Source organism: Vigna radiata, chromosome 2 (genome assembly GCF_000741045.1).
Source record: "Vigna radiata var. radiata cultivar VC1973A chromosome 2, Vradiata_ver6, whole genome shotgun sequence".
NCBI classification, from domain to species: Eukaryota; Viridiplantae; Streptophyta; class Magnoliopsida; order Fabales; family Fabaceae; genus Vigna; species Vigna radiata.
The window spans coordinates 7948281-7961811 of record NC_028352.1 but is presented as its reverse complement, the minus strand read 5'-3'; the positions used below and the strand labels follow the sequence as shown (position 1 = coordinate 7961811).

At 28.9% G+C, this 13531-nt stretch overlaps 1 protein-coding gene across 3 annotated transcripts; it reads left to right on the top strand.

The window, feature by feature from the left end:
- Positions 1 to 4712: 4712 nt before the first annotated feature.
- On the top strand, positions 4713 to 11537 carry LOC106754080 (transcription factor TGA9). Of its 3 annotated transcripts, none has more exons than XM_014636031.2 (13): positions 4713 to 4800; positions 4998 to 5143; positions 5309 to 5397; positions 5716 to 5795; positions 6006 to 6239; positions 7062 to 7106; positions 7243 to 7302; positions 7389 to 7466; positions 7558 to 7606; positions 8578 to 8849; positions 9175 to 9396; positions 10988 to 11130; positions 11249 to 11537. In XM_014636031.2, exons 2-13 carry the CDS (start codon positions 5034 to 5036, stop codon positions 11334 to 11336), a joined length of 1470 nt encoding a protein of 489 aa, XP_014491517.1. In that variant the 5' UTR covers positions 4713 to 4800; positions 4998 to 5033; the 3' UTR covers positions 11337 to 11537. The 3 variants fall into 3 exon arrangements, with proteins under 3 accessions (XP_014491517.1, XP_014491525.1, XP_022634267.1); XM_014636039.2 differs by having other exon boundaries at positions 4721 to 4800; positions 4992 to 5143; XM_022778546.1 differs by lacking the exon at positions 4713 to 4800 and having other exon boundaries at positions 4934 to 5143; positions 5719 to 5795.
- Positions 11538 to 13531: the final 1994 nt, after the last annotated feature.

Sequence of the window (13531 nt, the reverse complement as noted above, 5' to 3'; positions counted from 1 at the left end):
AATTATTATTTTTAACCTTTGTAAAATAAAATAATTTAGACTTCGATTTTTGTAAATCTTCTATTATTTTTTCTTCAAAAACATTATTAGTTTTCTCTTATGCTCATTTTAGTAGAGATAAACAATATTTAATATACAAATCTTTGTCAAATATAAATAATATATCACATACGACATTTAAATAGTCAATTGGCCTCTTTAAACACACAATAACACAATAAGTATGAAATGATGTTATAAGTTAATCAGTTTTCTATTTCAAAATGACAAAAATGAACATAATATTTTAAAAAGTAAAATATCTAATCTGAAATTAAAACATACACTAAACCTAATTTTTATCATCAACACAAAGTTGCTATTTATTGAGAAGGTAAATGTGGAGTCTAAATTTTAAGATAAAAATTAAAATTTTGAATATAGAATCTTCAATTTGTTTTAAAATTTTAGATTGAAAGTGATATCAATTCTTTATCTAAATTGGATTTACATTTTACATGTTATTATATTTTTTGATAAATTTTTAATATATTAAAGAAATGACACGTTGAGTAATAATATTTTTTATTAAGTATTTATCAATATAAACATTGAATTGCCAAATCATATTAAAAATTTTGCATGATTCAACAGTATGTTTACTTAAAATGATTATATTATATGAGATACCTCACAAACAAATCAATAATAATAAAAATATATAGATAATTCAAAATTAATATATGAGGTGTTTTTTTTTCTTATACTCATACAACTTTGAAACTACTTTCCATTCATTTAAGAATATACTGAGACATATGGGCAAGTCACAAAATTTATAAAGCGTAGAAAATTAAGTCCTAATATTATAATTCTAAAGTAGGGCTTCTTATATAAGAAATTTAAATTGAAAACTAATGCTTGTTTTCATTATAATCATGAAATTGATTCATGTTTTGTTATGATTTTTTCACTCAAATAGTATATATAGACTGAAAAAATATTTATACAACATATTGTGTCGAATATTTATATAAATAATATTGTTTTTACAATCAGATTATTTTATATATTTATTGGATCGATTGTGTATAAATATAATTATATTTTTGGGTTAAAGTTTAAATTCATATAGTTTTTTTAATTTAAATGATATATATTGGGATGTCCTTTCAAGATTCTGATTGCCTTCCAGATGGGTCCATCTTATGACTGCTAATTCCCCCACAAAGCCAAAAACAAGAAAAGAGAAAAGTTATTAGCATAAAGAAAGAGCAATTAATGTATGTTGTTTTAGTTAGTTGCTTAGAGCACAAGTAAATAAATGAGTTAATTAGCATAATAATATAGAGCATAAATTGAATAATTATTCTTCTAGAATGAAGAAACAATTACGGCTGAAGGTAACGAATAATGCTCTATTTCTGGAAACAATGAAAGATTTGCATGTGATGATGATCTTGTAAGGTATATTGGGAACAAAGGTACATACATACATAAAAATATAAATTGACCTAATCTTTTTAGAGTTCAGAGAATTTGTATTTTCAGCCAAATCACCACCTTTAGAAATGACCAATCATAAGGGAATAATTGCTGGGAAAAGCAATAAAACGTATATATTATTAGATGAGCATGCACAAAGATATTTAATATTTTATTTCACCACTTTATAGGGTTCATCGGCTAATTTGCCTATATGTCTCCTTCATCCTTCTTTTTCTGTCTCATCTTAATCAGAACACACACTTTCACTCAGTATATACTTCTATACACTGAACCAAACAGAATTTTTGACAGATTTTTAAGAGGGATTTATGATAGTAATTTGAGAAAAATGAAAAGAAAGTTGGAAGTGATATGATTGCAGAGAGGTTCAAAACACAAGTAGATTTAAGATATTATCCGTTTATGTTTTGGTGGATATTTTGTCATACCGATATACTAACTTTTTCTGACGTGTTCTCCTTACTTGCAAATGCTTAGATAGTTTGAGTCGTTCAACTTTTTTTAAAGGTGTCCGTTCGGTTGCCTTTAATCTGATTAGTTGCTAAATATCTTTAATAAGATATTCTTGATTATTTTATATCTTTAATAGATATATCGTAACCACTTGATCTTGATATCATACTGTACAGACTAAGTACTTAAGGATTTGTTTTTAATATCACTCTAAAAGATCTCTTACTAATAGAGGTATCTTATGTGTATATAAACTTATATGTATCTCTTATTTTATTCGATATAAAACTTTGTTTGTATGTTGATATATGTGTATGAGTGAAAAAGAATGTTAAGAAGGCATATATAGTTTTAGGTGGTGACAGGGAATGGATGTTGACCTATGAAGGAAGGGAAAAAGACGAAAGAAAGTGGGTATGTTTGTGGAATATTATTATAATGTTTTGGTTGAAATGGTATGAGCATAAGTTGAGGGTGTGATGTGTAAAAGAAGTAACAGTTGGTGTTGTTGTAAAAAAGAAGAGAGCTTTAATTTTAGATATCTTTCTCTTTTGCCATCTTTAAGAAGAAAGGAAAAGGAAGAAAAGAAAGAAAGAATTGTCTGATATTGGTGTTGTACAACTGATAAATGAATGGCATTAAGTACATGCAGTCCTTTAGAAGCCCCCACCACACAACCAATCAGATTACACAGGCGGTTAGAAGAGAAAAATAATGGACTCATACATGCATATCAATTCATTTCTCCTTTCTAGTTTAAGAGGTAAATAGGTTTTTAATTCCTAAATTTTTACATAATATTAATTTTGTTTCAAATTTAGATGTATTTTTATTTTTAAACTTTAAAAATAAATAGGTTTAATCTTTTTAAATCAATAATAAAAATAATATATATATATATATATATATATATATATATATATATATATATATATATATATATATACTTTTCATATTAATTAGTATTTCAAATTGTCATTTAAGTTGGAACATATCTAAGGAATGCAAGAGGTAATTAGATCAAGTCTTTATCTATATGTTTTTGGTACCACTTTAAAAGATCTCTTACCAATAAAGCATGTTATAAATATATAAATTTATGTTCATCTCTTATTTTATCGAATGTAAGATTTTAATTCTATCTTAACATCATAGATACCACAAATATCTAAAAAAATATTATTTTATGAATTTTTAAAATAAACTACAAAAATATAAATTAATTTTAATTTTAATTAAATTTAACTAAATAAACTATAAATTAAATCTTTGTTTTTATTCTTTTTGCAGATAATAGATATTCAATAATGTAATAAACTGATATTAAAATATTCACTATTTATGAATAATAAATATATGCAACTGTGAGTATTGCATTTTATCTGCAAATACTTGTAAGCACAAGTATTTTTATCATCTTGAATGTGTTTGTCTTTAAGATCATCCTAAAATGTCTTTTGGTATGTTAAAAAAATTAATGTAGTTATAATAAAAAAAACTATATTTGTTTATTTTTAAAATTTAGATACTAAATGTATCAAAATTTGAAACAAAAGTAATTTTAATTTTATATTAAAATTTAGGAATTAAAAATACATTAAACTTTTAGTTTAATTTAGAATTTTGTTATATTCTAAAGATGATTGAAGGAGAAGGAAAATATGAAATTACTCTTAATCAATATTGGATTTACCGAAACATTAGTAATTATTTTTATTTTTATTTTTCTATTTTATTGAATTTGGCCAATCCTTGCAGTAGTAGTTAACTTTATTATATTTAACATTTAGATTTAAATTTATTACTTTCTTTTGTGTGTGTTAATGTTATGATATGAGTAAAGATGTAACATAAAGAAGAGAAGGTTAAAGAGGAGCAGAGAGGGATGGTGAGGCCGCGTATGCAGCTGATAACATCCAAAATCATTTCTTTTCTTTTCAGCGGAGCTACCGGGATTAAAAATTAGGGTAAATCATTAAGTTTTTTTACATTAAAGAGTAGTTATTTTAGCATTTAAAATCTCAATGCAAAAAATAATTACTCAATTTCGATTTAGATTTTAGACTGACTTGAAATGTTATAAAATCTTATTTTTAATACGGATTTTTAGTTTTATATATATATATATTGAATGTAGTAAATGCATGTTTATATCATTTAAAAAGTAAAAGAAGAGAGACATATTACATATATTTTTCCAAGTGAAATTATCAGTATGCTAAATGAATAGACTGGGAATGTTTTCTAAATACAAGTATATAATATTTAGAAATGATTATTTGATCCACGTAAAATTTTTATATTTATTTGATATTATTTTTACTTATTTTTTACTTTTTTTTTTCTTAAAAAATTAAGAAACTTTATACTTTTTAGACTATTTTACCCTTGTATTATGTGTTAAATGAAGGTAAAAGTGTGTCATGATATTATTATTATTATCTAATCTTTTACATTTGAATCAAAGTGAATTTGATGAAAGAATTAAACAATTGTTTGTAATAAACTTGTATGAGGTATTTTATGAGAGTTTGAAAGTGGAGAAGGTTGGAGAGAGTGACAGAGAGAAGTGAGAAGGTTGGTGAAATTGCTAGGACAAAGTTTGTGGTACCACACTTCCACATGATGAGTTACTGAATACAAGTATTTACAAGTAGGGACAGTGATAAAGCAAGCCAAACACACTTATCAATCAGGTTTTCTTCCCAAAGAAAGATAGAGACACCCCATGAAAGATAAAATGTTGCAAGGACTGCAAACTTATATATTACTTTCACAACAAACCTTTCATCTTTCTTCACTGTGTGAACTTCTCCATATTCTATTCTTTTTCTCCATTCAATTCCTAAGAAACCAGAGGTAGTTAAAAGTCATAACACTACCCGCTTTTCATACATACAATTCTCTATCTATATGTCTATAATATTTATATATATATATATATATATATTATATGGACACATGCACACAATTTTTATATTCCTCAGCTTTGGCTATACCAAGTTTTGTTCCTGTGAAAACTGAGTTTCTGATGAATGAGAGGCTTTCAGTTTCAGCTTCAGAGAAGGTGAGAATGTTCTAAGTAGCTTTACATGGCGAGCCAAAGATTAGGAGAAACGGGTCTGTCTGAGTCAGGACCTTCAAGTCACCATGTCCCTTATGGAGTTCTTCATGGGATTAATACCTCAGCATCAGGCCTAATGTATTAATTATTCTTTAAATTGTTTCTCCATCTCAGTTCTCAGTGTTATCAACACTCAGAAAAAATTTCTCAGTTTTCTTACATGGAACTGTTGTTATATGGTGTTTCTTCTGTTTTATATATATATATATATGCCTTGTTTTGATTTCTGTTTTTGTTTCTTAGGAATCAAGGGTCTGCTTTTGATTTTGGAGAGCTGGAAGAGGCTTTTGCTCTGCAAGGAATCAAGATAAGAAGTGATGAAGCCAAATCATGTATGTTTCATTTTTGTTGTTGTTCTCCTTTTGATGAGCATAGATGTGAGGTAATGAGAAACTCTGCAAAAGTATAGTAGAGAAGAAAGAAGTGGAAGGAGGTTTGAATATGCCTAAAGAGCTAAGTGGGAGGTTACAATTTCCCAGACCCCAAAATGATAATAAACTTGGATGGGATAATCTTTGAAACTTGCATGATGTTCTGACTCCATGATTGTTGAAAAGGAGGATTAGGTTCTTCCACCTTTTCGTATGATTGATGCTCATAAAGCCTTTATTTTTGGTGATCCTCTGATATTTTTCTTTTTGTGATTGTAGCAGCTTTATTCATAGGCAGGCCTTCAGCCACACTGGAAATGTTCCCTTCATGGCCAATGAGATTCCACCAAACCCCAAGAGTACTACTCTCTCTCACATCTCCATCTTTGACCAATTCATATCCAAAGATGCTCACTACAAACACAAATTCAACAGTATCCCATTTTATTTTTTTTGAATTTGAGTAGGAAATTTGGTTAATTTAAGTACTGAGCAATGAAACAAAGAGATTGACTAGTATACTGTTGGTGTTGAACATTTGAATCAAAATTTGTGGTGGATTTACACAGGGAGGTTCAAAGTCAGGAGGGGAAAGCACTGATTCAGGATCAGGAATGAACACTCTTTCAAGCAAAACTGAGCTCCAATTTGAAACAGAATCTCCCATAAGCATAAAAGCATCTTCTTCAGATCATCAACAGGCTTTTGATCAGCTTCAACAACAACAACAGGAGACAGCAACTGATGGCTCAAGGGCAGGGACATCACAGACTCAATCAGCAGCCAAATCACAACAAGAAAAGGTTCTTAAAACAACAATTGTTGCCACTGTTAATCTCTCAGTTTCTCTCTTTCCATGTCCCCAAAACACTGGGAAAGTTGACCTCTTTAAAGGCAATTATTATTACCCTGTTGGTTGGTCTTTCTCTCTCCCTCTTTCTTCACATATCTTCTCAGCACAGATCCCAACAGCCCTCAGAAAATCAAAGAGACACAGAGTTTCTCTGATTCCTGAACGATTTTCTGATGAATGTCTGACATGAAAGTGAGAGAGAGAGAGAGGGAGAGATGAACGTGACAAACAAAAAAACAAAGTGAGAATCTTTTCAGTACTTATCAATCACTGTTTCTCTTTTAAACAGTGACCCACTCCCACTTCACTGGTCATCCTTAGACAAAACTTGTGCTTTCTCCCAATTTAATTGTGGTGTTAGAAATCTAATTCTAAACCACACTATTCACCAACACAAATGGCAGATAAAGATGCTTTTTGCTACCCTTATCATGTTCATGATTGCACACCACCACAAGAGAAATTGCCTAATAAAGGGCCTTTTCATTCAGAAATGCCTCCCAAAAATTCTGTGAGATTGATTTCATCTTGCATTCTTGTTTTAAAGCATGACATCTCTTTGAGCTTTGGTTTAGCCAACCTCAAAGCTAGGATGAATTTTAGTAACCTTGACCAATTTTCTTCATTTAGTAGCTAGAAATCTACAATTTTTCTGGTTTTTAAGTCCCTTTAAGCTAAGTGATTTAACTTATTTATTCCAGTTCATCTTTTTGTGCACTTCTCACCTTTCAAATCCCTTAATTCTTTTTCTTTTGGGGTTCTTTTTATTCAGAGGAAAGGAGCTGGTTCCACATCAGAGAAGCCACTTGATGCAAAGGTTTGAATATGACATACAATCACACACACACACATTTATATACAGTATTAATATATTTTATATTTCAAGGTTGGTTAATTTTTGGATTTTTCACATGGGATTTGTGTCAAGATTTTCTTTTTTGATTTGAATTCAGACACTGAGACGTTTAGCTCAAAACAGAGAAGCTGCTAGGAAAAGCCGTCTCAGGAAAAAGGTGTGTCCCATCAATTGATAAAAACAGAAGAATATCATATATTATAGTAAACAAATTATGTAAATGTGCTGTTCCATTGCAATTAGGCTTATGTGCAGCAGCTAGAGTCAAGTAGATTAAAGCTCACACACCTTGAACAAGACCTTCAAAGAGCTCGCTCTCAGGTTCTTTTTTCTCTCATTACACATAATATTGCATAATTTGTTTGATTATTTATTGACTTCTGCTGATGATGATTATTATTTATGATATTAGGGAGTGTTTATGGGTTGTGGTGGTGCTGGTGGAAGTATATTAAGTTCTGGTGAGTTTAGCTGTTTTCATTTTCTAATGCCTAAAATTTGATCAAAGGTAGAAAAGGTTATTATGTCATAATTTTCTGACACATGTATGGTTATGGAGCTAGGAAGAACTGGTATAATGAGTACCTGAAAGATTTTGTTGGCCTGATCTTTTGACCCCTTTTTTACAGTTTGGAAAGGGGAAAATGAGACAAAGAATTAAGAGACTCAGTAGGGAGCAATTGCTATATTTACACGTAACTTCTTTTTGTGCCCTTTGAAGCAAAAAACAAAAGTCAAACTTTGATTTTGAAATGGACTTTCAAAATCTAGAATCATCAGGTGGACAAGTCTCAGAGTTTGACCAAAATCTGTGGCCTAATTCACGTTTGAATTCTCATTATAAAACATAAAAAATACTTATAAAATAAAAACAGTGGATCATTATTCTAAAAAGATCGTACTGTTACACATTAAAAACTCTGCAGTCCTTTCTAAACATGCATGTAAAGCCTTGTTTAACTTTTTCAGCGAATTATTGATCCATGATAACTGCTTTTTCCGCTTTTAGTAAAAGAACATGGTGTTCAGATAAAAAACAAAACAAAACAAATTTGAACATAGAATAATAATATCTCTTTAGGTAATGCAGTTAAGAATGATGAGTAATCATTGATTTTCTATTCAGAAGATGAATGCGCTATGTCTGTTTCATTACAAACCACATTCGCAGTACTCATCAAACAACCTACATATTTAAATTTTAATACAAAGTAATCATTTCTTACATTATATTCACCAAATATTCATACATATAAAAGCAATATCATATGAAGAATAATTTGTTAAAAGTACTTAATCAGTTAGTTATCAGTTTCCAACTCTTAACAATACTATACTCAATACTAAAACATATATAGTAGCAATATTATGCTAATATAAATGTTATTGATATAAGAAAATGGAGCTTTAAATTTTTTTTTTGCTGTTGCAGGAGCTGCAATGTTTGACCTGGAGTATGCAAGATGGTTAGAAGATGACCACCGGCACATGGCGGAGCTCCGGACCGGGCTGCAGGCACCACTGTCCGACGGCGAGCTAAGGGTGATTGTGGATGGATACCTGTCTCATTATGATGAGGTTTTCAGGCTGAAGGGAGTGGCTGCTAAAACAGACGTGTTTCATCTCATCAATGGCATGTGGACTTCACCAGCTGAGAGATGCTTCCTCTGGATAGGTGGTTTCAAACCATCAGAACTCATCACAGTATGTATTACCTATGCACTCTCTTTTGTCCCTTAACATATTCATCTTCTTCAATCAATGTTATGATAAATTTAGTTAACTATAGTATATGTACATATATATATCAGATCTGTTCATTTTTTCAACATGAACACAGTTTAGAGAGTTCAGTATTAGAATAATAAAGATGTAGTATAAGAACTGTTTTCTCATACAAGTTTTGTTTTTCTTAAAGACCCTCATAAAACAAGCCTATTTTCTTGGTAAAAATGTTATCTTTTTTTACGTATAATTTTTAGTTTGAAGAACAAGAAATGAATGAAGTTTTATGTGTTATTTTGGTCAGATGTTGATACAACAGTTGGAGCCCCTAGCTGAGCAGCAAATTATGGGCATATGTGCTCTCCGCCATTCTTCAGTGCAAGCAGAAGACGCTCTCACTCAAGGTCTTGAACAGCTTCAGCAGTCTCTCGTTGAAACCATCGCCGGTGGCTCCGTCGCCGATGGCGTCCAACAGATGGTGGCCGCCATGGGCAAGCTTGCCAACCTTGAAGGATTTGTTGGCCAGGTAAATTATAGTACAGTATACACATATATATATACATACATGTATATAAATATATATTATATATGCAGATGTTAGAAAAGAACAGAAAAGGGGTAACTTTTTAAGCAAAGATGTCATATTATTGAATTGATTGATAAATCACATTATATTATATATATATAGCTAGGGCTATGTTTTTCTTATGTCTTAGGGCTAAAGTAATACTTTAATTTTTATGCACTCAATTTGGTGGGGAGGTTGACGTAAAGCCTTCAGGTGACATCTGTGTCAAAATTATTTGCATGCAAAATTTTCCATTTAACAGTAGATAGGAGAGAGAGAGAGAGAGAGAGAGAGAGAGAGAGAGAGAGAGAGAGAGAGACTTCTGCAGACATTCATGTCAAAGTTAAGTTTGAAATTCGTAGGTAACTTGTTCATCCCTGGATTTCCAGGTTTCAAACAGCAATTGGTTTAAGAAAGTTGGCGTGTTTGAAATTACTGGTGGAACATGTCTAAGGACCACAGACGTATTAATTAATTTCAAAATCTGGTTTTAAGATAATGATATGTATATATATATATATATATATATATATGAAGTGGTTTTAGCAATGGTTGATGAAATGTTACTTTCTGATCCATTTTGTTTCTTTTGCTCATTGATTGTTATTCATCCTCTCTTTTGCATGTTTTGCGCCGCAATGCTTCCTCCTCATATAAAAGAAAACTTGAGCTTATATCTTAGGTCACACCTTCTTCTCACTTCAACTTGATTTAACATGTCTTTTTACCTTTTCTTCTTTTCTTATACTTGTAAGATATGCAGAAAGTCAAAGAATAAAAACCTTGAAATATACTCTTTATTTTATGAGTAAAACACTCCTTATATATATAACCACTTGTCAAATTATAGACACTACCTTTAGTTCTTTGATAAGAATCATGGAAACTTAGACTCTGTTGTCTCAAGCTACAATCCTCCTAGAACTTATTTCAATATGATTAAATAACTTAATAATTTCCCATAATTAATTGGGTTGACTTAACTCACCCACTACATGCTAATTAGACATTAGACAGGTATTTATTTATATATTAATACAAATAATTAATTGTTTTTGGGTATTTTAGTTTATAACTTGATCATAATATAAGGTGCATGCATGGTCCTCAGATGTTTGATTTGATGTAGTTTTTTCATCTCAAAATGTTTCAATCAGAAGTTGGTTGTGGACAGTGACAGATTGATGTTTTATACATAAACCCTAGGTAGACTTATAATCATGAGTATTTTAAAAACCAAATTGACAAATTGGTTATATTAAATTCCAGTGTCATAAAACAAAAATGAGAATACACTACTTTAATTATACTTGTATTAATTAGAATCAGTCTAAATAGTTCATAGATAAGACAAGTTGATACCCTTTGAAAGCAAAGTGCTGTTGTCCATTTGTGGATTAGCTAGGGACCCATCTCATGGGGTAGTTGGGTTTTCATTATACTATATAGTTTATCAGATAGATATATAATTGATTAATTAAATTAATGACTCCATTGTTTCAGTTCTCACCCATTATTTTAATCAAAATTTGGTGTTTATGAACTGAAGGCTGATAATCTGAGACAACAAACCCTTCATCAGTTATGTCGATTACTGACAGTTCGACAAGCTGCAAGATGTTTTGTTGTGATTGGAGAGTACTATGGTCGTTTAAGAGCCCTAAGTTCTCTTTGGGCATCAAGACCTAGAGAGTAAGATTTACACACCATATCTTATCATATTTTAACCATTGAAAAACAAGATTAAATCATCATCATCATCAAAAAAGAGAAAAAAAAGTGACACACCCTTTTGATTTGGTTGCAACAGGAGCATGATCAGTGATGATAACTCATGCCAAACAACCACAGAACTGCAGATGGTTCAACCTTCTCAGAATCATTTCTCCAATTTCTGAAAGATAATGTAATTGAAAACCTGACAAGTGGATTTCTTTGAGCTGCTTTAGTAGGAAAGAAAAGGGTGTCACCACCATCATGATGAAGAATTAATTATAATATATATATTTTTTTTTTCTTTTCAATCTTCTTCAGTGTCTCTATGTTTTGCTGTAATTATATGGAATCTGAGTTTTAAGTGAATGATGAGGAGGCTTCTACTTTAGTTAAAAGAGTATATATAAAAGTTTAATCATAACATAAATCTGCATAAAACTGATGCTACTTTTAATTTTCTTTCATCACACACACTATATTTTAAATTATAATTAATGACTTTAGAACTTAGTAGTGGTTTTGGTTGCAAGTGGAGAATCATTTAATGTAGAGGGGACAAATGATAAAAGAATAGGTTATTTATATTTATATAAAAATTAAGGTTGTTGTCTGGTTTTGGTGGTTATTGCACAATTTGCATAGGATTGTGTCTCTTCGTTTATTTGAAGTGGTTTGGTTACATACAATACAAAATACAGATAAAATAACATTTATATGTTAGTTTATTTTAAAAGAAAAATAAAAGAAGGAATAAAACTTTTGCTAAGATTATAATAATAAGGATTTCACAGGTAGAATTGTAAGAAACATATTTTTTTTATTCATTAAAGAATAACTGGTTAAAAACTAGTTATAAATAATATTATTGTGTCTTGTGATATTTATAATAAAATTGAGTTTTTTTTTTATTTTATCATAACAGGAGAGTGTGAGAAGTGTTCAGTAAAATTACTCTCTTAAATCGTACTAAAACTATGTTAAGAAGTGTTTGAGTTGAGAAAAATATTTTTTTGATGGCAATAGATCTTTATGTAAGATTTAAATATTTTTAACACAATTATTTTTTTTTTTGGTATATAAATGATGATATAAAAGGTAAACATTTTTCACTAGATTTAGAATTGGCTTTAATATTATATTAGAATGTAGATTTAATCTAATTTAAAGTTATAAAATTATTTTGAAATATAACATTTATATTTATATATACTATGATTTAGTGTATATAAAATCTTTAATAAGGTCGCAAAGAGAAAGATGAAATAATAAATTCAACAAATTTTCACACCTCTATCTTTCATTTTCTTGATCTATGTCCAATATTGTACATGTATGATATTTCCTCTCTTCTAAAATATAATGTCCTCAAGATTGAAATGGGTAGTATAGCCTCTATATTAATAGCATTTTTGAAACTTGATTATAAATTAATATCAAATAATAACGGTATTATTATAAGAAAAACATAAAAAAATTATTGTAAAATTATAATTCTATAGATTTGGGTAACAAAAACTTTTAAACCTTACTTGAATAAAAGAAGTACTCAAGTTTAAATTCTGTAGGGTGTCAATGTATTTTAAAATATTAAAATCATTATAAATTTAAAAGCAAGAGAGTAGAAAAGGCAAAATAAGCTATCCATTTCAGTTTGGTCCGTAATAGTAAAACGGAAAATATTGATCAGAACATCATTATTTTTTTAGTTTTATTTCTTAAAATTTATTATAATATATATATATATATATATATATATTATATAAATATTTTTTTTAACATTTAATTAACTAATTAATTAATATATATAATCAAATAAGTTAAAAATTATTACTTTTACATGTTACTCTAATAATTAGAACTTAATTAGCAAGTATTAAAAATTTAAATTGTAATAATTTAAACTTAATTAACAAGTATTAATAATTTACATTAAAATATTATTGTATATTTGCATCACTTAAATAATATAATATCATACTATTTTCTTTAATTTTTAACATAAAAAAATGAAGTAGTAGACGAACTTGTGTGGTCCTTTCTTTAACTCATTTGTTTGGCAGATTAGATGAAAACAACAACTCATTTTTTTTTCAAATTTTCACTGTTTAGAGAATTCAAAATTTTCAAAATACTCCCAAATAGATTTAAATAGAAACATATTCAATCATTGCAAATTATGAGGGTTGTAATATTTCCAACATTTTTCAACTTTGAATATCTATGTGTACATGAAAACCATCAAATTTTAGAAAATTATAAATTGTAATTAATGTTCATGATCTGTTGGAAAGTTATATATTGTTTCCTAATGGATTTGTGAGTTAATATGATTTTTTACTAATTAAAACTAAGAATGCAAACACAATTTCAAACAAAT